At 40.5% G+C, this 21,759-nt stretch overlaps 4 protein-coding genes across 9 annotated transcripts; 3 read left to right on the top strand and 1 right to left on the bottom strand.

The window, feature by feature from the left end:
* Nucleotides 1–932: 932 nt before the first annotated feature.
* On the top strand, nucleotides 933–7,698 carry fip1l1b (FIP1 like 1b (S. cerevisiae)). 4 transcript variants are annotated; one of them, XM_086081670.1, is made up of 16 exons: nucleotides 933–1,193; nucleotides 1,538–1,592; nucleotides 1,884–1,950; nucleotides 2,039–2,151; nucleotides 2,248–2,312; nucleotides 2,403–2,513; nucleotides 2,729–2,859; nucleotides 2,985–3,103; nucleotides 3,320–3,373; nucleotides 5,335–5,434; nucleotides 5,519–5,675; nucleotides 5,775–5,856; nucleotides 5,999–6,051; nucleotides 6,130–6,325; nucleotides 6,799–6,945; nucleotides 7,157–7,698. In XM_086081670.1, exons 1-16 carry the CDS (start codon nucleotides 1,112–1,114, stop codon nucleotides 7,296–7,298), a joined length of 1,674 nt encoding a protein of 557 aa, XP_085937796.1. In that variant the 5' UTR covers nucleotides 933–1,111; the 3' UTR covers nucleotides 7,299–7,698. The 4 variants fall into 4 exon arrangements, with proteins under 4 accessions (XP_085937796.1, XP_085937795.1, XP_085937794.1 ...); XM_086081669.1 differs by having other exon boundaries at nucleotides 7,154–7,698; XM_086081668.1 differs by having other exon boundaries at nucleotides 2,033–2,151.
* Nucleotides 7,699–8,570: 872 nt separating this feature from the next.
* Nucleotides 8,571–11,620, top strand: LOC147169741 (uncharacterized). Its single transcript, XM_086081675.1, has 6 exons — nucleotides 8,571–8,772; nucleotides 9,321–9,463; nucleotides 9,524–9,585; nucleotides 9,681–9,794; nucleotides 10,321–10,419; nucleotides 10,508–11,620. The coding sequence occupies exons 1-6, from the start codon at nucleotides 8,659–8,661 to the stop codon at nucleotides 10,630–10,632; spliced, it is 657 nt and encodes a 218-aa protein (XP_085937801.1). The 5' UTR covers nucleotides 8,571–8,658; the 3' UTR covers nucleotides 10,633–11,620.
* Nucleotides 10,925–15,169, top strand: LOC147169740 (uncharacterized). 3 transcript variants are annotated; one of them, XM_086081673.1, is made up of 6 exons: nucleotides 12,216–12,393; nucleotides 12,466–12,611; nucleotides 12,714–12,744; nucleotides 12,859–13,000; nucleotides 14,392–14,490; nucleotides 14,857–15,169. In XM_086081673.1, the coding sequence occupies exons 1-6, from the start codon at nucleotides 12,286–12,288 to the stop codon at nucleotides 15,027–15,029; spliced, it is 699 nt and encodes a 232-aa protein (XP_085937799.1). In that variant the 5' UTR covers nucleotides 12,216–12,285; the 3' UTR covers nucleotides 15,030–15,169. The 3 variants fall into 3 exon arrangements, with proteins under 3 accessions (XP_085937800.1, XP_085937799.1, XP_085937797.1); XM_086081671.1 differs by having other exon boundaries at nucleotides 12,219–12,393; nucleotides 12,714–12,775; nucleotides 12,887–13,000; XM_086081674.1 differs by lacking the exons at nucleotides 12,466–12,611; nucleotides 12,714–12,744 and adding an exon at nucleotides 10,925–10,958 and having other exon boundaries at nucleotides 12,220–12,393; nucleotides 12,887–13,000.
* A 168-nt stretch (nucleotides 15,170–15,337) lies between these two features.
* LOC147169739 (cysteine-rich hydrophobic domain-containing protein 2) lies at nucleotides 15,338–21,742 on the bottom strand. Its single transcript, XM_086081676.1, has 6 exons — nucleotides 21,407–21,742; nucleotides 20,445–20,499; nucleotides 20,194–20,349; nucleotides 20,050–20,106; nucleotides 18,648–18,707; nucleotides 15,338–18,513 (listed from the first exon to the last, which is right to left on the bottom strand). The coding sequence occupies exons 1-6, from the start codon at nucleotides 21,538–21,540 to the stop codon at nucleotides 18,463–18,465; spliced, it is 513 nt and encodes a 170-aa protein (XP_085937802.1). The 5' UTR covers nucleotides 21,541–21,742; the 3' UTR covers nucleotides 15,338–18,462.
* Between the last annotated feature and the right edge of the window lie 17 nt (nucleotides 21,743–21,759).

The raw sequence follows: 21,759 nt of genomic DNA, 5'->3' as shown, positions 1-21,759 counted from the left end.
ATTGCTGGATGAGAGTGGAGAGACAAAGAGAATGAAATAAATTTAATTTAAGCACTGATCAGTTTAGCTGGGCGACCTTCTTGCCCCTCCTTCCCTTCACTGCATGTGTGCTCAGTAAACATAGAAGCACACAGAGTTGCACTTTTTAAGTTAATTCAGGTGTGGCACACGATAACCACTATGTGACAATGTTGCCTTTACATTTAGCATCTCAAAAAGCACCACATTCAAACATGCGGGAATGGTAACTGTATGCAGAGTAAGCACCACATTCAAGAGATGCTAATAGCTAAAGTGCTGAGGAAAAAACAAGAGTGAGAGAATCCACAGATTTCCCCGTGTCAATTAGTGACTTGCTAAAGTGGCCCCTCTTAACTGGTCACAAGCCATAAATGCATTTACAATGCGTGTTGCATTACTCGGACAAGTTCTGGTGCACAACACAACCACAACAGCAAACTCCTGAAATCACTTTATTGTTGACAAGACTCAAGATTGCTCCGTAAACTCTCAAAATACTGACAGTTTTTTATGAGTGTTTTCATGGGTGGCTGATGAATGGCATGCATTTCCATTCAATTCAATGGGGAAAGATGATTTGTGATAGGAATGTTCTGAGTTACGAGCGTGGTTGTGAAACTAATTAAACTGGTTAATCAAGGTATAAGTCAAGTCAAGGTGTATTTCACTCTTTTTTATGAATTGTTTTTATTTTGCAGTTTAAAAAAATGGGAAAACAATGTACAGTACAGATCAGAAGACGTACAGGAGACACATAATACTGTACACCCCACCACTCTCCTCTCTCTCTCTCTAATAAAAACACTCAACAGACCGTTCAAGTACAGATCTTAACGCGTATTGGCCGCTAGGGGCGCTGTTTTATGTGACCTACACTAAAAGCCACCCAGTTGTTGACCATTACACAGAGCGCATTTTCAATCACTTCCGGTTTCCCCTTGGCTCGCCAACGTTGGAGATAAATCTATGAAATCGTAATTTTTCTCACACATTTGCCTATTGACTAAAAGGAGAAATCTTATGCGTGCACCTCCACACAGAAGAATTGTTAAGCCTCGCGCTAGTAAAGCAGCTTTAAAGGTTCGCAAACATGTCTGCCGCCGAAGAAGCGGACAAAACGGCCAACACGGATGCTAGCGCTGGAGACGAGGAGGAAGAATGGCTCTATGGAGGTAAAAGGGCTGTTTTGGCCTCTAACATAAGCTCTCGTGTCAGACGGGTGTTAATTTGAGTGATAATCGAGTGAGTAATAGGCTACCACCCTGTAAAGTTATCACGACACTGGTAAAAGCTAAAATAGTGAGGCCGGGACTTAGCTTTGCTCGGCTAACTAGACTGCGCTTCTATGACTAGATTAGCCGCGTGACACTTTGGGATTTCATTCCAAGTTTTTACCACAGTTCAATGAAATTATCAATTGTGCATTTATGCTTACACGTTTAATATTTACTGTGATATTTGAATAGGCACAAGTTCATGCGAGGTTGACTTAATCACGGTGTTACCTTGTTTTCAGATGAAAATGAGAGCAAAGAAGAGGAGGAAGAAGCCAAGCCGGCTGCTGCTGACAGGTAACGGACACCAGATGTGCACTTCCTAAATCGGATTTTTATGTCCACTAAAAGACAAACAGCCGCTGGTTGGTAAATTTAGATGGTCCACTCCACTCTCTAGTTTGTCATCTAGTTTCTGAACCTCTAATCGTGCTCCGGTGTGGGGTCAGACCACACACCAGAACCGTCGTAAACCAAAGATGCCCTGTAATAAGTAATAGCAGTATGCAAGTTATCTCCTGGGAGATTTTCCACCTTAAAAGGACGGTGTAGTATAATATAAATGAGACCCTTTCATTTGATCTACAGTGCTCCTGCTGAGGCCCCTACTGACGAAGCTGCCGAACATGCCACAGGAAACGGCGTGGCGTCCGAGGTAGCCCACTTGCATATTGATTGGTGACAGTGATGGTAGGAATTCACATATCATTCTGTTTCTCCAATGACAACTTTTTCAGTCACAGGCCACCGAGGACGCTGCAGGCGATGATGGGGAGAGTGACAGCGACAGCGATGACGATGATGACGATGTCCGCGTCACCATTGGAGACATTAAAACCGGGGCCCCACAATACGCGTATGCTTTTGAAATATTGTTATTGCATAAACGATTGTTGAATATATTCTGGCCCCACCTGCTTGATGCATGTTATTTGCTGTTTTTCTCCTACAGACCATATGGTGCTCCACCTGTCAATCTCAACATTAAAACAACTGGCTCCAGACCTTATGGACAAGGTTAGACCTCCGTCTTTGGCTTTGTTGTAGCAATCTAAAAATTGTTCACAGACAACCATACACAACCCCCATTACCTTTTCCCTCCCTAGTTACCACAAAACTGAAAGGAGTGGATCTTGATGCTCCTGGTAACATTAACGGTGTCCCGGTGCTAGAAGCGGATATGGAATTATTTGAAGAGAAGCCCTGGAGGAAACCGGGTATGTTTGCATGCACTCATCTATCAGTAGTCGGCAGAATTGAAATGTTCGACTTTCACACTATATTACATGAATGATTATCTACCTTTTTAGTAACTTTCATAGTAATTGTGTAACGTTTGTATTTATGCCTACATTTGAAGTAGTTGTGAAAACACTATAAATTCTTTGCAACTAATTAAAGGGTGACGTTTTTTTTTGTTTGTTTTTTGCAGGTGCGGATTTGTCCGACTACTTCAACTATGGCTTTAATGAAGACACATGGAAGGCTTACTGTGAGAAACAAAAGCGATTGCGGATGGGCCTGGAAGTCTCAACCATAGGCTTGGTGACGAGTAAAATTACTGTAAGTGAGCTATTATTTGTTTTAGGTTCCATCTATAACAAAGTCCTTTTATTGCTCTTTTTAAGAAGTGAAACATTACAATGTGATCAAAGTTGGCATTTTACGTCTTTTGTTTGCTTGAGAAGGTCCAACAAGGCAGGACAGGCAACGAAAAGGAGATATCAAATGTTTCTCTTCACACATCCAAATCTGACTTCCCTTCAACGGCCAACCTGTACAAGTCTACCACCAATCAAGTCCCCAGGTAACCTGAATACCTTTAACTTTCAAGATATTTCCGTCTCCATGACAACAGAAAGGTAGACGGCCTTTTTTGTTTTCGGACGGGGAACAAATGGTGAACATCGATGCATTATTCGTAAAAGCGATGTGTTCACAATCCAAAAAATGCGTCTCAAAAAAGACATCTTCCTTTGTGTGTGTTGGTGTTTGTTACTCTCATTTCCTTTACCCCCGGTAGGATCTCTTCCTCTCAGTGGACTGGCCCGCCTGTTCCGGATATGTCCTATTATACGTAAGTGGGCACGGCCTTGTCCCAATCGGGAAATTATAAAAAAGAAAGGGGGTTACTGCCGGTTCACGTTTCGCATGCTGCCCAGCTTTGGTAAAAGATTTTGTCATCCAAACCTTCCACTAAAATAGGGAAGTGCCTGATAGAAATATTCAGTGTGAGGGTGGATTTGGACCGTTTCATTGGTCTACTGTGACGTGTTTGTTAATTTCATTGGTCAGATGTGACGAGACTGTAAAAAATCTTGAATAAAACATGTCGTATTTACAGCGAAATAGTATGGTAAACTACAATAACTAAACCGCGAAGTAGCGTGGGAACGCTATTTTTGCCCTGTAATTGGCTCGCACCAAATCAAGGATGTAGCCCACCTCTCACCCAAAGTCAGATGGGAAAGACTCCAGCTCAATTGTAGCCCAAATGAGGACAATCACTATAGAAAATGGTTGCACGTGAAAATGGCCAACGTATCATGATGTTCATCATGTATCTTTTTTTTTTTATCGTGTCTATCGTCATTTGTCACTTACAGCAAACAAAATTAGTGACAGAACACTTATTCGACGGACAAAAGCATTCATTTTGTATGCTTATTTCACACCCTAAATGGCAGCCTGAACAACTCTTAACAGTGAATCATGATACGTAGTCGGCGTACATTACAAGCTTAAGGTGCCAACTATCATCCACTCACCCATCCATTATTTGAATGATTTATAGTCACTGAAAATTTATAGAAAAAAGGGTGGGTAAATGCAAATAACGAATCCTACTACTTTGAAAAACGTAACTAAAACAACCCTTAATTATTAACTGTTTAAAAAAAATTGCTACCTCATAAAATGCTGGGTACTCCTTTGCACCTTTCGGCCAACACAAGGCTTGAAATAATCAGTTTCGCATAGCAGTTTGCGTGACTACATCACATGTGCATTTTAAGCCTATTTAAAACAAGGATAATTAAGTTTTTCCAAAAATGTAATCGCTGGGATGCTTACAGTCAAGACAGGATCGTTTCTACTAGCATAGCAACAAGCTTCGGCTGGCTAATACTGAACACAAACATGTTGCGCTTTCGTTCCTAAAGTTAGTAATGATGGCCTCCATGGCGGCGTATAAAAGTTGCAAGTACCGACATTCTCACAAAGCAATTACGAGAAGTGATTAAAAAGCGAGAAAGATGGAGAAGCTGTCTTTGCTATGCTACCCGGCTAATGTTATCGTGGACGTGGCAATAATGTGCTTGGATTACACTTTTCACAAAAGTCTTGTTGGAATTGCGTTAAAGTGGAGCGTGTCCAACTTTGAACAGCTAAATAACAGGCAATTTGTTGAGTGTCTGGAGAGGGAAATTAATGCTATACGTTTAGCAAATTCATGCTACACACTTCGGTATACAGGAAATGATGGGATTGTTCCGGCGTCAATACGTCAGCCGGGAGGAGGATTAAACGTTTATTAATATTGATAAGCGAGTCAGAACATGTATGGCTGTACTAAAGTGAATACATTTAAAATCAATTAATGTTATTTGTTTTCACAATGCAGACCTAAGTTTTGATTTTGACTTTTTAAATCTACGCAATAAATGTTCTCGAAATTACATTGCTCATTAGAGCTCATTATTTTTTATTAAATTTCTGTCTGAACATTTTTTTTTTATCCCTCTTATATAGATGAATAAAATTTGTGAAAAATGTGTCACTGTGCCTCTTCTGTTTGTATTTGATAATTTTATATAGCAGCACTACTAATGGATGCATTTCTCATTTGATACACATCTGTTTAATGTCACTTCATCATAAAATGAGAAAATGTAAACGGTCATAGTGTGTTGTAGAATTATTTTAAAGAATAACTGAAAATATATTGTGGCATATTGTTATCGTGATTGACATTTTTATTTTTCATATCGGCCAGCATTAAGCTTGATGAATAATGGTGTGTTTTTGTTCTTTTCCCAGGAAGACGAGCGGTACCATAGATGTAATTGGTGGAGGGACAGCCACCATCAGCAGGGTCGAAGGGCGGCGCAGGCACAACCTTGAGGGCAATAACATCCAGGTTTTAAAGACGCACCCTGCCACACAAACATCCATTTGTCATTTTTACACTTCAAACGTTGTTTTTTTTTTTCTTTTTGTACAGGTGATCTCTGAACACTCCACATCTGACGGCGATCCCACTACCACAAAGATGCCCACCTTCTTCCCCCCTGGGCCACTGCCTCCAAACATCCCCCCGCCTCCTTTCCTCCCCCCACCACCCAACGTCAGCTCGGCACCCCCTCTCATCCCGCCGCCCCGTGAGTTGAAAGCTATTTTGCACTTAATGCACGCGCCTCTCATATGGCATGTGAAGGGTAATGACCTTCTTGGTTTCTTCCTGTTTTTGTCTCTCTAAGGATTGCCCATCACTGTTCCCCCCCCTGGGTTTCCTCCTCCACCTACTGGTCCACCGCCTTCAATTATTCCTACTATGGACAGGTTAACATGACATCACATGATATGCATTCAATGGCAGTGTGTTTTTTTTTTTTGTGTGTGTGTTTTGCCACATTACTAAGTGATGCGCGAGTGGAAAACCATACGCACACACTCGCTTACATCTCTTGCATTTTCTCTACAGCCATGGTGGAGGTTACGACGGACGCTCTCTCCCCCCGTATCCCTTCCCTCAAGGTAGACGACTTGAAATCTCGTTTTCTGCACCAATAACCAGTAAACATTGTAACCCTTCCACTGTAACTGTGACTCCAGGTGCATACCCTCCCCCCATGACTGGAGGCGTGCCTACTTCCTGGCCCCCGTTGATGGACAACTCCAAACCGTGGGACTACTATTCCCGTCGGGATGACAAGCGCGACAAGGAGAGAGAGCGGCCCAGGGAGAGGACGCACGAGCGGGAGCGGGAGCGAGAACGAGATCACAGCCCCACAGTGATGGGCTACACAAGGTCAGATGAAAATCTTACTCTTCGAACTGGTTTGACGAAGATTTTCATTGGTGTGAACTCATTTTTGCACATTAAAAACCTTTTCTTTTTTTTTAGAACGACTTGCCATAAAGTTCGGACTATACGCTGTAACGTTTTTCTCCAATCTTTCAGCAGTGGCTTGAACAATTATGCATCCTGTTTACTGATCTTCCATTTTCCTTTGGACCCTAAAATGCAACATAGTTAAAAGTGATCAAACAGGCTGTCAGAAAGAGCAATCATCTTAAGATTCGTAATCTGTGTATTATTCGAAACTTTAAAAAAAAACTGACATAATTAACAAATAAAAGATTAAATAATAAAATGTGTAAAACTGTGTTTTTGCTTTTTTTTTTTCTACTTTGCCACAACATAGTTTTTGCTCAGTCATCTGCTTGCACTTCATAGCAAATATTGAGGCCCACCCTGTGTGATACTCATTTCATTATTAGCGACGAGGAGCGCTATCGTTACCGCGAGTACCAGGAACGCGGTTACGCGGACCGCCATCGTGAGCGTGCGAGCCGTGAGAAGGAGGACCGACACAGAGAGAGGCGGCATCGGGAGAAAGACGAGGGACGGCACAAGTCATCGCGCAGGTACACACACCCCCACCCTCGCCCTCACGTCTCGTCTTTCAGCCTTGGCGTCACGGCGTCACCTTTTAGCCTCCAAGTTCTTTCTCCATTTCTCATAATTGATTTCCGCCCTTATCTCGTCTCTCTCCTGCTCACCTTTTGTACCCTTCAACCGTGCTGCTAACTTTGCACTTACTTGGGCGTCCGCCTCGTCTCCCTCTCCCATTAGCAGCAGCAGCAGGAGGAGGCATGACAGTGAAGAGGCCGACAGCCACCGGAGGCACAAACACAAGAAGAGCAAGAGGAGCAAGGAGGGCAAAGAGGCCAGCGAAGACATGGGAGCAGACCAAGAGAACCAGGAGGCCATGGAGTGAGCGCCACCTCCTGCTTTTTCTTTTTTTTCTCCCTCCCTCCCTCCCTCCCTCTCTCCCTCCCTCTCTCTGTCTCTGTTCCGCTCACTAAAGTCGAGAAACAAAATGGAGTCCACAGTCACTTTTTCCCCAACATCAATCTCTGTTGGCCGTTCCACGTTTTTGCCATCGCTTGTTAGGAAAAGCGGTAGCAGCAGAGTAGTTGGTGAAGTGGCAGCCATTTTGCATCTCTCCACCACTGGATGACCTCATTGCCTCAGCCTTTACCCTCTTTCTTGTCGTCCCAACATTCTCCTTCTTTCCTTGCTCTTCTTTTGTTTGTCATAATGATTCATGTTATGTATGAAGACAGCCATTAGTTCTAGAGTTTGTCAATATGAATAAAAGAACACGTTTTTGATAATTTGTCTCCTTGGATTAAATATGCTTTCTATTTACATTTAGAAATAGCGACGTTTCACGCGTGGAGGCTCGAATCCCAGGTTTTTGTACATGAATCAGGTTTTGTAATTTAGCAGCTAAATGGCTTTATTTGTCTTGTCGATCAATATAGGTAAATCAATATGTCCATATAACATCTAAACAGTATAAACGTGAGCATCAATAAAATAAATGTAAATGGAAAACAAAAGCACTTTTCTGTTTGTTCACGTGATTACCTAAATTGATGACAGATTAAAAGGGCAAAATGTCATTTGAATAATTCATCTGTACGGCCTGGTGGTTGGTGACCAATGTTATTCCGACCTAATGAGAAAGGATTAGTGTCCACGTTTGTTATACATATTCATATTTACAAGATAAAGCTATAAAAGATAAACGAGACTCATATTTACATCCTATTAGACCTCCCACCTCCTTCACAGTTGGTCTGAGTTTTTATTTGTTTTTCAAACTGCACAGTGGGCCGAAGGTTGTACACCCCTGATGTGGTGCAATAGAGAAGGGCAGCGAAAACACAAACCATCAAGGGCCTTTTGTGTCTTAAACGTTAAATTAGCAAATTAATTAATCAGTCAGTCTTCACTTAGTCATCATAAGTAACCTCACGGTGTTACAAAAGACTTATGAGCAGCGGTGCAAAGCGCATGCACGTATTAAACTACTCTGTTACTTGATCCACACTTATCCACCTCGGTTACTTTTGGGGGGGTTTAGACCTAATAGCGATAATCGCCTCAACAAAGCTGCTCTGTAATATTCCGATTAGATCGAGATTCCGTCCATTCCTCATACAGGTCAAAGTGCACCCCCCTTCCCCTCCTCCCAAAACACAAAAACCCATCTGCTTGGTTCACTTTGCTTCACTAACATCCGCAGCTGGAAGCGTAGAAACATTTTCAAAGAGCCGTCAGACGTGAAGATGAAGAGCGGCGGTGTTGTCGTTCTTTTGCTGGGTCTTCTCTCCGTGGGCCGGGCTGCTCCACCAATGAGCTGCGACACTCTGCTGAAGCCAATAAGTATCAGCAATGAGCAAGTAAGTGCACACCTGCTGCTTCGTTTGCAAATTGGCGGTTCAGTTCATTCAAACCGAGATGACTTTTGACGCTTCATGAGTACACAATATGTCAAACTCTTATAAATGTATAATCGCCTCTTATTACATTATATAGTATATTTTTAAACAACTGAATTTGAATACCATATATTGATTATCACTGAATCGTTAAGATACTTTTCTTTTCTTTTTTAATTGATCAAATACGTACTCATAATTTGAGCTAATTTTTCCAGTCCTCCGTAAAAGTGGACTGATTTAAATGTTTAATCAAAATAAAACATTGGCTTTTACTTTGGAAAACAATGATGAAATTTTTTGCTTATTTTATGACACTTTACGAACCAACTAAATTTTGGTACGCATTTTAGCAAGAACCAGTAAGTAAATGCACATTATTTTCTTATGTAAAATGTTGTGGTGGGTCAGTTCACGCTGTCAAGCCTTTGAGTTTGACACCAGACTGTACAGGTTGAATGCATGATTTTTTTTGGTGAGGTGGAAATTGCATTGTTGGCTTGACACAGATGTTGGGGCGCTGGCTATACATGGGCGGAAGCTCTGACCTCCCGGGAAGTCGATCCCTGGGACATCTGCTCAACAGCATCTGGCTGGACGTCCGCGCCACCTCCCTCAGCAACGTGCTCACCATCTTGCAGACGCAGAGAATGTAAACACAATCGCAAATTTGATAAACGTACATATTGTTAAGTGGGAACTTTCTCTCCAGCTATGGCGAGTGTTCCGGCATGATATACAACGTGACCATGGAAAACAGCACAATGTTAATCGGTGAGCGGACACGAGTCAAGATTTTTAATTTTTTTTTAATCATCTATCATTTTTATTCCAGGAGTTCCACATACATGTGTGTTTTGTTTTTACAGAGCATCCATTCTACCTGAAGGAAGTGTACCTCCCGACAGACTGCTCAGACTGCCTGGCGGTCTATGAAGAAGTCAAATCCAGCCAAGAGGCTTTTAGGAGTCTTATGCTTTTCAGTAAGACACACATAAAGGATAAATGGACAGATTTATTATTATTTTTTTTAATATATATATATCTAAGCTGCTAAGCATTTTCTTGGACTGACTTTGTGAGTGAGGTGGGGGCACATGTTTAGTGGTTGGTTGATTGTTGTTAGCTTGGTGCATTTGAAGTTATTTCTTTGAAGTGGAATCATCCTGGCAATTCTGGATGTTGTCGGGATTAAGATGGAGAAAAGAAAGTTCCGGACTCATCTTTGATTAGTCTGGTTGAATTGTAGTAATTCGATTGCGCTTTGCTTGGTTCTGGCTAACAGTTTTTTTGGGGGGGGGGTTGCTTGCTTTGTTGGTTGTTGATTGGCTGACAGTTGTTTGGTTGGGTTTTGCTTGCTTAGTAGTTGATTGTTGTTATTTTTGTTGAGTTGATGGTTGGTTGATTAACTAATTTTGTTGATTGTAGTCTCACTGATGGTTGCTGAGTTGGCGGCTGCTTGTTTGTTTGTAAGTTGTTTGTTTGATGGTCGCTTTGCTTGATCTCCAGGCAAGCAACGAAGCGTTTCACCCGCTGATGTGGAAATGCTCAAGATGCAAGCAAAATGTCTCCAGATGCCCTCCCCACTCATGATGGACACAAGCTATGGTGAGAAACCTCAGCTCGCTCACACATTTGGTCGCTGCTTTTTTCCAACACTATGTATATATATTAGTTCTTGCATTTATGTACACAGAACTCTGCCCAGACGACATCGCAACCTCGGACGGACTTGCTGCCTTCAACTCCTTGTTAGAGGCAAAGATGGGGCAGCGAGTTGCGAGGCTGCTGGACAGACTTTTCGATTTCTTTATCAACTGATTGAAATTGCCATGGGATACGCTTTTACAGTGTTCGGCAGTCCCCGCATCTGCTAGCATACGCGTACAAATCAAACCCGTTGCAAGTACCGGTAGTTTATTACTCTGATTTACTATTAAAGTTCACTCACAAAAAAATAATTGTCATTTTTTTTAAAAAGAGAGAACGTGAACGTGAGAGTTATGACGTATGTCCTTTTTAAACCTATAACCTTCCCTTACAAAAACACATTACAAAACATGTGTAAACAAATTGTTTGAACTTTGATACATGTACGGGAGCCGGTGGGGCCAACATTCTTGCATTTATGGACTTGCAGCTTCTGAGTAAGACTTTAAGGCTTTAAGTGTGACAATGCAACTTGCAAAGAAAAAATAATAATAATTTACTTTCATTGTACTTAATTATACCAGATTTACAAAAATCATGACCTGATTGGGAGAAATCCCGTTATTACATGTTGAAACTACTAATTATTCTTCATGGTCCTCAAGGGCAGGTTATCTGAGTGAGTTTAATGACCCGTAAGAAAAGTACATGAGAATACATGCTGACTGCAGACGTTTTGCTTGTTTACTATCCAGAAGACGTAAGGTGACAAATGCTGAAATGGACGAGTTTAAGAGACAGGTGGCATGTCTGAACTTACCCTCACCCGCCATCCACATTTGACTTTTTTATTTATATGACGATTATGATCATTTGTTACCCCCAGTTAAAAAATAGACACATTAAAAAAAAAAAGAGAGAAAGATTATATATTCATACAACAAAATGTTCAACCGAGCCATATAAATTAATTTAGCAAAATGTTGCTAGCTTAAATGCTAACATGAAATGCGAAACACTGTAGTTGGGCTAACAGAAATTAGCATAGCGAGGCAACACTGTGCTCGAGATGTATTTCCAAGTGACACGTATTTTAGAGACGTTGAAGGGAAATGTTTTTGTTCCAAAAATAAACCAGATAATTTATGCTTTGGTGAAATGCAGTTCATATTAATAATCACATTTTTTGGTTTACTTTTACAAGCTATGATTGCCTCATATTTACTATACGAATCGTTCTTAACATTTTGACCACTTTTTTTTTTCCCAATGCGCAGGTGCTTTGTAAAATTATTGATCTTCTGATCATATCTTATTAGACTGTTATAGATAGTGTGCCCAATAGAATCTCAGCTCATTTTAGTCAAAGGGTGAATCCTAACTCTTGAAGAGTTTAGACCAGAGTTGTCAAACTCATTTGAATTCAGGGGCCACTTCCACCCAAATTTGATCTTAAGTGGGCCTGACCAGTATATATGACCGACGCTATAAATAACAACAGGTCAAAATATTTCCTGATTTATTTTGTGTGTGTGTGTGCAAATAATTGCAAGTACATTATTAAAAATATTCACATTTATCATTATTGCAGAATATTCCGATTTTTTTTTTTTTTTAAGGAGTCACGGGCCAGATTGGAGATTGGTGGGCCGGTTCTGGCCCCCTGGCTGTATGATTGACACCACTTGTTTAGACGTTTTGGCTCAATTACAAAACATGTGTAAACAAAGTGTTGAACTTTGATATGTGCTTTTATAGAGCTGAGATCAGACGTTGCGATCATTGTTGTTAGAGCAGCTCCAACATCACCACGCGAGGCCACAAATGCTTTTCTTAATTCTCGCCGCGGCGCTCCTGCCCGCGGGCGTCTCGGCTCCTGTTGGCGACTGCGACACGTTGACCCGGCAGTTGCAAATCCAAAGTCGCAACCAGGTAAGATGCGCCCCCCCCCCCCGTCGAGTTCAATGCACATGACGCATTGTGTGCAAATGTCCTGTGCTTCAGTTTGTGGGTGTGTGGCGGTACGTGGCAGAAAGCACCAACTTGCCAGGATTCACACTTATGACAAAGATGCTTGTGCAAAACCTATGGGGGAAAATCTACTTTGCCTGTCAGAGTGACTCCTCCTTTGTGTTTCAAGTCCAAAAAATGTACAGTAAATTTGGTTGGTGTTTGCTTTTATATTTTGAATAACCTGATTGTGTTCTATTATGGACTATTATGTGTGTGTGTGTGTGTGTGTATTATCTTAGTTTGGGCCGTTGCTACAGTATCACTTCTAAGGTGACCTTGGTCAACAACACTCTCCACATGGGTGAACTGCCAACACTCATATTGATCATGTTCTCTCTTTTTTTTTGTTTTTGTTTGCGCTAACAAAAAAAAAATGCAAACAAGCATTGTGTCTTTTGCGTGTTTGCATCAGAGCGACCCATCCCTGCCACCGAGGTTCTCCTGACGACCAGCTGCCCTGACTGCCTCCTTCTTCTGTCCAATTATACATTTGGAGGAAGCGCGTACAGGGGCATGCAGCTTCTGAGTAAGACAAACAACAAAAACGGAAACCATGTTCAAAAATGTTCAATCACATTGATGGGCTGCTTCATGAAACTACTGATAAGCAACATCGGCTCAAGTGCAATGAATAAGGGGTGGGAAAACGTGGCAAAAGGAGCAAAAAGGTACATCAAAGGCGGGCAAAAAAATTGTGTGTGTGGGGGGGGAGTGCTTTGAGCCTTCAGTTGCCCCCTGGTTTTGCTGCCACTGGTTTTGTTGCTATTTGAACGGCATCCCAATAAAAAATTTTTTTTAAACGTTTTCAGGTTTGAAGCATTTAATAAGGGTGTGCCAAAAACTTCTCATAAGAATCGCGATTCTCATTTAGTACGATTCAGAATCGATTTTAAATGTCCCAAAATTGATTTTATTTAAATTATTTTATACTGTCTTCGCTTTGTTTGTGTGTGCCTTTATTGGGAGCGCTGTTCGTGTTGTACCCGATTTGGCCACTTAGGGGCAGTGTGGTTCCATGCGGTCTGATACACTGTTAAGTTGTAGCCACATTAGCGAGTAGAAGGAAAAAGTCACGATCAAGCTATTCCAATAAAAGTTGTTTTTTTTCAGTGTGGAGCTGTTCTTTTGAGTGATAAAAATGCCGCCAGTAGCGCGCTAATTAGCATTAGCGAGTCAGACGGGAGTAAATCATTACGATTCCTTGAACATCTTTAAATTGAAGCAAAAATCATTGTCAATCCAATCATTTTGAAGCAAAAATCGTTCTCAATCGAAAATCGATTCTGAATCGAATCGCACACCCAATAATCAGAATCAAATCGAATCGTGAGACATTCAAAGATTCCCACCCCTACCATTCATGGGTGGCACTAAACTGCTGAACAGCAAGCTAGCATTAAGTGCAAGGACTCATTTTTTTTTGCATTTATTTCCCCACAAAAATCAACTCACTTAAATGTTAATATTATTGAGGTACAGTGTTCGTCCTGCGTGTCATTCCACGTCCACAAAAAGTTTATAGGTCTTAGTCACGTTGTCGTAAAGGGCAGTATAAGAACCAGTATACGCGCTACTAAGTCATGTCTGCCATCTAGTGGTAAATTTTTTGAAGAATATTTTAGAGTTGTTAATTTTTATTATTTTTTTCATTTGCTGTTGTGTTTATTTGTTGCTGTGTTTTGCAACGAGTTCAGGGCGCCGTAGTATCGCAAAAAGTTCAAAGTAATAAATAAATAACACGCACATTCCACAAATATGGCCGACGCGCATGGTTGTGTCATGTTGAAGCTACCGAAAGTAAGTGCTTGCATTTTAAAGCTGTCAAAAGGTAACTTGAGCGGAGATCAGTTGAATTGCCTGTAAGAAAAGTGATGAACGAAAGCACAACACATGCTGACTTTCGCTTGTGTTTACCAGCCAAGAGAGCCAACGTGACAAGTGCTGAGATGGAAGAGTTTAAGAGGCAGGTGGCATGCCTGAATTTACCCTCGCCGACCATCCTGGATCCAGACAAAGGTGAGAACATTTGCCTTGTTTGTTTATTTATTTTTTAATTAGTATGTGATGGCTTCTCGATTGGCCAAATTCCCTCAAAAAAGACTTTCTAATAACCAAGTGCGGCACAGGACAGAGGTCGGCTGTACATGTTCCTGACCGTTTAATGATACATTTTGGAAATCGAAAAAACCCCAACTTTATTTAATTAATTTATATTTTATTTTGCTTTATTTCTACCATAAGTCCTATACGATCTGTGGGGCTATATAGGCTAAGCTTAACCAGCTAGAAAACTAAACTATTAGCTTTCAATCTGTTAACAGCTATCAAATCATATTGAAGTGATACTTTATGTACTGACTCTTTTTTTTTTTTTTTTGCTAGGTTTTTGTCCAGATAAATCAGCTTCAAAAGACACCGGGTCGACCCATATCAATGGATCCATTGATCTGACCTCTGCCCTCGATCAAGGCGGCCCAGAATATATGAAACTATTAGACAAGCTGCTCAGCAGTCAAAGTGGAATCAAGCCGATTGTGGATTTGATTAGAAACTAAAAACCAACAACAGCAACATGTAATGTGAAAAGGCCGCCGTGTTGACCCAGTCTGAAGTCCGTCAATAAAAATGATAAAAAGTTCTTTTTTTAACCATTGTATTTAGCAACAATAAAGTTGATGTGACCAATTAATAGCCACATTAGTCTACTAGCTGTTCCTAATATTTTGCCTTTTATTAAATTGTTTGCAATGCACAAAGTGCCTTGAAAAATTGTTCACCTGATCGTCTCTTATTAGATTGTTGTAGTTAGTTTGCCCAATAGAATCTCAGCTACAAACTTACTTTACAAAGGAAGATGTCCGTGACCTGTTTTCCTGGTAGTTTATTATTTATTATCATACATACGTATATATACATTTCTCTCCAAAACACACACGCACGCAAACAAAATTTATCGGAAAAGTCTGTGCAGGTTTCAAAATCACAGTCTGAGATCAACAGAGAACATTTGCATACTATTATACCATGTGTCCACGCTGCACAAATATATGCATATTACCACCTGAAAAACAACGACAGTCAGATATATAGTTCGCTCATGACCTCGTAATGACATACAGTTAAGCTAAAACGGATTCAGCTTTTAGTCATGAGTTGGAAGTGATTTTTTTTGTTTGTTTAGCTGGAAACGAACGCGTGAAGACTTATATATAATTTTTTTCCCAAAACATGCATATCCAGTAGTCTAAATACTGATTAGAATGCTCTATGACGTGTCAAACTCAAGGTCCAGGGCCAGATCCGGCCCACCACATAAAGATAATCACGAAAGCAAGATCATCCACGTCACATCATAGTTCTTCATAAAATGTGTACCAGAATCGCAAATGGTCTTTACTTTGAATAGCATTGTGATATTGCAAAAAAAAATAACAATAAAAATGTCGAAAACAAATGGAAGATGAAGTAAAACTTCAAAATGAATGTTGCGTATACATAAAAATATGTGACATTTGTATTTCAGACATTTAAAAAAATGAAGATGGACTTTTTTCCTCCCTATAACAGAACACCGTCTTATTTCATTTCCAGCTAAACACATAAAAAAAACTCACTTCAATTCTACGTATGACCAGGCAATGAACAGTGAATGTGCAGTAGATATAAAACAACACAAAGTGGTGGTATGTGTTTACTTCTTTCATTAAAGTGGAACAGCTGGAAGGGAAAAGGTCAGGGGGGTAATACGCTATAAAACAAATATTCAAGTACTGTGGTATAACCGTAGAGAATACCCTGACTGTGCTACATTTTTGTTAATGATCGATGATAATCCCCTGAGTGTGACCCACATCCGCACACTGCTTCGTTCCAAGTAGGGATGGGCGTCAATGAAAAATTAACTGAACCCTGTATACTGTGTGGAACTCATTGTTGACTAATACAATTTCATTATTATTTTATTCCAACAATGATTTTGTCCATCACCTAGAAAAAGTAGCCAAATGCCCATCCTTACTTCGGAATCTTGTCAAAAGTAAACCTTTTATTCACTCGCAGTACCTCGTCACGTATGTGTTTTAAACAGCAAGTCTTGTTCTAAGATCTTTAATGTGGGACATTTCCAAAATGGAATGAAACAAAATGACAGCTGTGGGAAGCTACGCTTGCCGAGTTGTAAACTACAACTGAAAACAAGCAGCTTATTACCGAGTTTAGCCATACTTAGTAATTGGCTACTGAAAAACAAAAAAACAAAAAGTCTTGATTTTCTCATCTGGGCCACACTCTCAGATGTAATCCTCCCTCAGGGTTAGAAAGTAACAAGGAGAAGGCCATATGAAGGAACACATCCATACTGTGCTTTTACAGTTGACACATGAACTACACGCTAAAAGCAGTTGGAAGCTCCAAAGTCGAAAAAATTAATCAAAATGTACAATTGGAAGATGTCACCCCAATCGTCCTCCACAAGTTTTTGGCTTTTCATTTGGTGAGACATATGGAAAGCTGTCAATGATATTGAATAAATGTTTGTCGTGCGCATGCATGTCTCTTCACAGACACGTTCCGTTCACTTTTTTTGTTTTTGTCACGTGAACAAGTACATAAAAAGATTCAGATTTAACCAAAACAAATCCTATTTGGGTATCATGCCCTTTAGTATTTATAAACGTAGTCTTAGTCTGCAAGGTATTATCCAAAGGGTGAGTATTTTATTGTATTGTTCTTTTACAGTTAACTTATCTTCATTCCTATATGGCAGTTAACTCGTTTGCTCCCAAAAACATACAAATGCGTTCTATTCCAAATGTTTAAGTGTCCCAAAGACGTATTTATACGTTTTTATGCTAGAGCATACAGAAGGCTTTGATGCAGCCTCTGAACTGCAGAGAACGGGTGAAACAATAGTAGTGATTACAAAAGCGGCCAGCAGGTGGCGGCAGAGTATTTAGAGATCAACCACGGAAACAGATAGAAATATACTTTTTTTTCCTGTTGAAAGAAGAGACTCTAATCTTTCTTTTGGTAGGTTCCATGTTTTTATAGCAGTAGAACACTATATAGCAATATTCTGTGGGCCTTGCGAAATCAGTCAAAATCCAGTAAAACAGCCGGGAGCGAAGGGGGTTGCTTCAGTGAAAATGGCTGGGAATGAATGAGTTAAGTGTAAGATAATCCTTGCCTTGTACATTTTAGACAACAAGTGTTTGACTTTGGAGGTTCCGCCCTATTGCAACATGTCACACACACTTAAAACAAAAAGAAAGCAAGGGCATTAAGACATGTTTGGCAAAAGAGGAATTGGGAAAAAAAAACAGAAGGCTGCCTTTCAGAAAGAAAAAAAAATCTGTGATGTGATGTCACAAAGTTTGTCCGTTGCTTTGACCCAAAATGTAAAAAAAAAAAAAAAAAGTCATCCCTTCATCACCATTGGCCTCTTTGCCTGTTGCCATGGCAACTCGGGGCGAGGCATATGCTGTCCCAGAATGTGGAGTGCAGTCACGACTGTGTGATTGTCTCTGTGTTCAAGCAACGCACAGTCAAGTGTGCCGACGTGATGAAAGGCGAACCACAAGGATGCCTGCTGCTTCCAGCTACACACTTGAAGCTTCCCGTCCACTTGTCCTCTTTCAAAGCACTGGGGTGTATTTGGTGGCTCGACGCTCGCCGAGCTTCGAACAGTGTTCCTGTCATCGTGGTCACGCTGTGCTCCAGTCTGGAAACGTGCGACAGAAAGGATGTTCCAAGATTCCCGTTTCCTGCGCCAGTCCTGAAATCCAAACCGCCGCCAGATCCGCGGAACGGGAGCTTGCCGGAATTCACTCATTAGGAGGCTGGACTTGTAAACCAAAAGGCGAAGAAGTCGTCCAAAAAGAAAACAGAGGGCAGATGTTGCCCTGTAAACAAAAAACAAAAAAAAAACTTGCGAGTGATTCTGGAGGAAAGTTCGGCGGCAGCTCGGATGGCGACGGCTGTCAAGATCGGCTAGTCGGGTCTGAAGATGGGGATCTTCGGTAGGAATTCTATTAGGATTACCTGGTAGCGACAGGAGAAACAGTCGATTTTTCAAACAGCTTGTGTGAGAAAGATAACTTTAGTGATGTCAAAGTTAAAGCGTTAATTGATGAATTAATCACAAAAAATCATTAGTCACAACACTCATCACTTACATATTCCATCATGTTGTTGGATTCACACTTTCTTTTGTTCAGTCTCCAATGCAAACACAGCTGCAAACAGATATAACAAAATAATATGTACATATTAATACAGGACACCAGAGCAGACATTTAAGGCCCAACGATAACGTCAGACGGTGGTGGATTCCTCCCTCCTAGCTTAGCGGCTAGTATTTTGCTAGATGTAAACAAGGAAGTATTTATTTATTTTTAGACAAATGATAACTGGGTGAAAATAGGGCGGGGCAGTTAATCAAGATACAAACCGTGATTGCGGTTTGGCTTCTCATGATCATAAAATAATGTGCCAAACAGTGCAGTGTGTTTGCTAGTGCTAATGCTAACAGTAAATGTAAAATCCAATTGACAGACTAATAGAAAATCCGCATCAAGTTCCTGAAGCGAGATTTACTTGAATAATGAATATTCAGACAGAAGCGCTGCATGAACAATAGTCACAATGTTCCTTTTCTGCTCTGTTTCTTAACTGTGTAGCCGATGCTTGCAAGGCGCCACACTGCCCCTAACAGGCCAAGGCGCGCGCAGCAAGAATAGCCAATATTTATTTTCATTTATTGCCATTTTTATATATTATAAATGTATTATTTTATTTTGATACTAATGTATTTTTCTGGTTCTTTTAAAGTTGAATAAATACAAAAAAAATTAAATTCATGAATAATCCCGTTTATTAACTCATTCACTGCCATTGACGGCTAAAGAAGTCAAAAATTCATTTTAACTATTTTTATTTCCATTTTTTTCCATTTGTGTTAACAAGAGTATGAAAACCTAGATTTTTTTTGTACATTTAGAACAGATATAAAATGTGTGATTAATCATGAGTTAACCAGTGAAGTCATGCGATTAATTACGATTACTAATTTTAATCGCCTGATGCCCCTAATTTTTAATAACCTTTTCTTTAAAAAATCATTTGAATTTTTAAATTAAAAAATAAATAAAATTAAAATAAAATTAGGGGCGTCATAATTTTTTTAACGTAATTAATCGCATGACTTCACTAGTTGACACACGATTAATCACAAATTTGATATCTGTTCTAATACCCCAAAAAATTCTAGGTTTTGGAAACAAATGTTAAACTAGAGATAGTTAAAATGAATTTTTGACATCTATAGCTGTCAATGGCAGTGAATGAGTTAAAATCAAATCAAAATATTCATTCGTTTCTCCATAACCACTCAGCCATATTTGAAAAACAATCACTTCATAAAACACAATAATTTAAAAAGAAAAGAGAAGCAAAAAAGTTATAGTTAAATGAAGTAATATTTTTGTAAAGAAACAATGAAAGGATGTGAACATGAACCAAAATATGAGATTGTATCTTACATCCCCACACCATAAATGAAAAATATGTTCTACACACCTTGTGGTACAGTCTGCTGTTCTCCCACTCTAGAAGTTTCTCTATAGATCTTCTTGTCTGGAAGACAACAATGCAAGCGTGCCTCGGTGAGGCTGACGTGATGTTTGGGTGCCATTTGTGCGTGGTGCCGATGCGATGCATTACCCGCTTGCTGAGACAAATCACAGGCCACAAACTGAAGCCGAGCGTGCAGCAGCAGCACAGGCAGCCACACAGGAGCCAGCGCACGTTCACCGGCAGCGACTTTTTCAGACAGCTGTTCACACGGTTGATGCTGGCTTTGAACTCCTCGGGTGCCACCTGACAGAGCGACGGGACGCATGTATCGATTATACTGCAACAATGGAAATAAGAATACATACTTATTAGACAATACATTTGACATTGATACTCACCTTCCCTGTAAGCGCTGAAGGAAACTCTGATTCAAATTTGTTGCTAAGTCCAAACCTGTGGAATAAAGGGGACGTCAGAATGTGGCAATGAGCAGCTACTATAGAATCATGTTTTTTTTTTAAGTTGAATTGAACATTTTAAGTCAAACAACATTTACGTTCAATGTAGAATCCTGCCACTTTTTTGCTCAAAATTCAGAAACATCATTCATGATGTCACAACACTGTGCAAGGCAATCTATAGCAAATGCCCAATGAATAATGGATGTTTATTGTTTACAGAAACTATTAATAGAAAAAATTAAAGTAAAGCAGAATCCAATAATGTTATGTTATCAAGTTACTGTTTTATTATAAGATGGAGTAGTCAACTTTTTACACGAGTATGAACATTTTTAAATTATGTGCTTTTATAACAGTGACAATTTATTCCCGGAAAACGTAAACTGTACAGTCTCATTACAGTTTAAAAAACAAACTCTTATTTCCTCTTTCGTTTACTTCAACACCCTGTCTTTAATTTACCTCTCGGGGGATTAAAAAAAATAATTAATTAATAGTCATGTGATAGTCAGTTTAAGAAAGTTTTAAACGAAGAGATCGCCCAACCGTAAAATCAGAAGGATTAAATTCAGTAGAAGCGTGCAACCATGCAAAGCTGGTTGCAAAGAGTGAAACAAAAGTCAAGACAGGACATTTTAAATGCTTGACATTAGTATAAACAAACAGAAAACGGACACATAAGGGGGTTCGTGTCCTTAAAAACAGACATAAATATGTAAATGCTGTTTATACTCTCAATGTTAGCTCGCGGCTAACAGAGGAGCTAAAATGCTAAACTCTCCCACAGACCGCTGCTAATCGGTTAGCATCCGGTTAGCAGCCCCGCACACTTGCTCATCGTCACGCGACAACGTTTGAACTCTCCCCCCAAATGCCAGCCGAAATCGTCGGCCACTTACACCGTGACGCGTCCGGAGCCTCGCACCACCACCGGGTCCGGAGCGTACTTAAGGAGCTGCTCCTCCGCGGCCCTGTCCTCGTCCTCCTCTTCCTCCTCCTCTTCCTCGTAGATTTCGTCAAAGTCCTCCATCATCGCACGCACGGCCCGGAGGCGAAGCGCCGCGCTCCCCGGTGGAGATGCCACCGCGACGGACACGATGCCGCTGGGCTCACCGGGAAGCGGCTGCCCTCCGATTGCGAATTTGACAAAAGCGAAGACAAGCGAGCCGTCCCGAAGACGGTAGTTCACATCTCTCAGCGACAGTCTCGCAAACAAAATATCAACATCCGCTGCAGTCGCCATACGACACCG

The sequence above is a fragment of the Leptonotus elevatus genome, chromosome 8 (genome assembly GCF_054856555.1).
Source record: "Leptonotus elevatus isolate MCC_2025b chromosome 8, RoL_Lele_1.0, whole genome shotgun sequence".
NCBI lineage: Eukaryota > Metazoa > Chordata > Actinopteri > Syngnathiformes > Syngnathidae > Leptonotus > Leptonotus elevatus.
The sequence above is the reverse complement of the archived record's forward strand: the minus strand, read 5'-3'. Positions and strand labels throughout refer to the sequence as shown.

What these genes read in the sequence shown, in the direction of transcription:
- LOC147169739 (XM_086081676.1), bottom strand. Translation starts at nt 21,540, where the DNA reads ATGATGGAGGACTTTGACGAAATCTACGAGGAAGAGGAGGAGGAAGAG. An exon ending in CTTCAGCGCTTACAGGGAAG is followed by an intron (nt 20,350 to 20,444) that starts GTGAGTATCAAT and finishes TCGCTCTGTCAG; the next exon opens with GTGGCACCCGAGGAGTTCAA. An exon ending in TGATTTGTCTCAGCAAGCGG is followed by an intron (nt 20,107 to 20,193) that starts GTAATGCATCGC and finishes GTTGTCTTCCAG; the next exon opens with ACAAGAAGATCTATAGAGAA.
- fip1l1b (XM_086081667.1), top strand. Translation starts at nt 1,112, where the DNA reads ATGTCTGCCGCCGAAGAAGCGGACAAAACGGCCAACACGGATGCTAGC. An exon ending in GGAAGAATGGCTCTATGGAG is followed by an intron (nt 1,194 to 1,537) that starts GTAAAAGGGCTG and finishes CCTTGTTTTCAG; the next exon opens with ATGAAAATGAGAGCAAAGAA. An exon ending in GAAACGGCGTGGCGTCCGAG is followed by an intron (nt 1,951 to 2,032) that starts GTAGCCCACTTG and finishes CAACTTTTTCAG; the next exon opens with TCACAGGCCACCGAGGACGC.
- LOC147169741 (XM_086081675.1), top strand. Translation starts at nt 8,659, where the DNA reads ATGAAGAGCGGCGGTGTTGTCGTTCTTTTGCTGGGTCTTCTCTCCGTG. An exon ending in TAAGTATCAGCAATGAGCAA is followed by an intron (nt 8,773 to 9,320) that starts GTAAGTGCACAC and finishes GGCTTGACACAG; the next exon opens with ATGTTGGGGCGCTGGCTATA. An exon ending in CATGATGGACACAAGCTATG is followed by an intron (nt 10,420 to 10,507) that starts GTGAGAAACCTC and finishes TTATGTACACAG; the next exon opens with AACTCTGCCCAGACGACATC.
- LOC147169740 (XM_086081671.1), top strand. Translation starts at nt 12,286, where the DNA reads ATGCTTTTCTTAATTCTCGCCGCGGCGCTCCTGCCCGCGGGCGTCTCG. An exon ending in AAATCCAAAGTCGCAACCAG is followed by an intron (nt 12,394 to 12,465) that starts GTAAGATGCGCC and finishes CCTGTGCTTCAG; the next exon opens with TTTGTGGGTGTGTGGCGGTA. An exon ending in CAACAACACTCTCCACATGG is followed by an intron (nt 12,776 to 12,886) that starts GTGAACTGCCAA and finishes TGTTTGCATCAG; the next exon opens with AGCGACCCATCCCTGCCACC.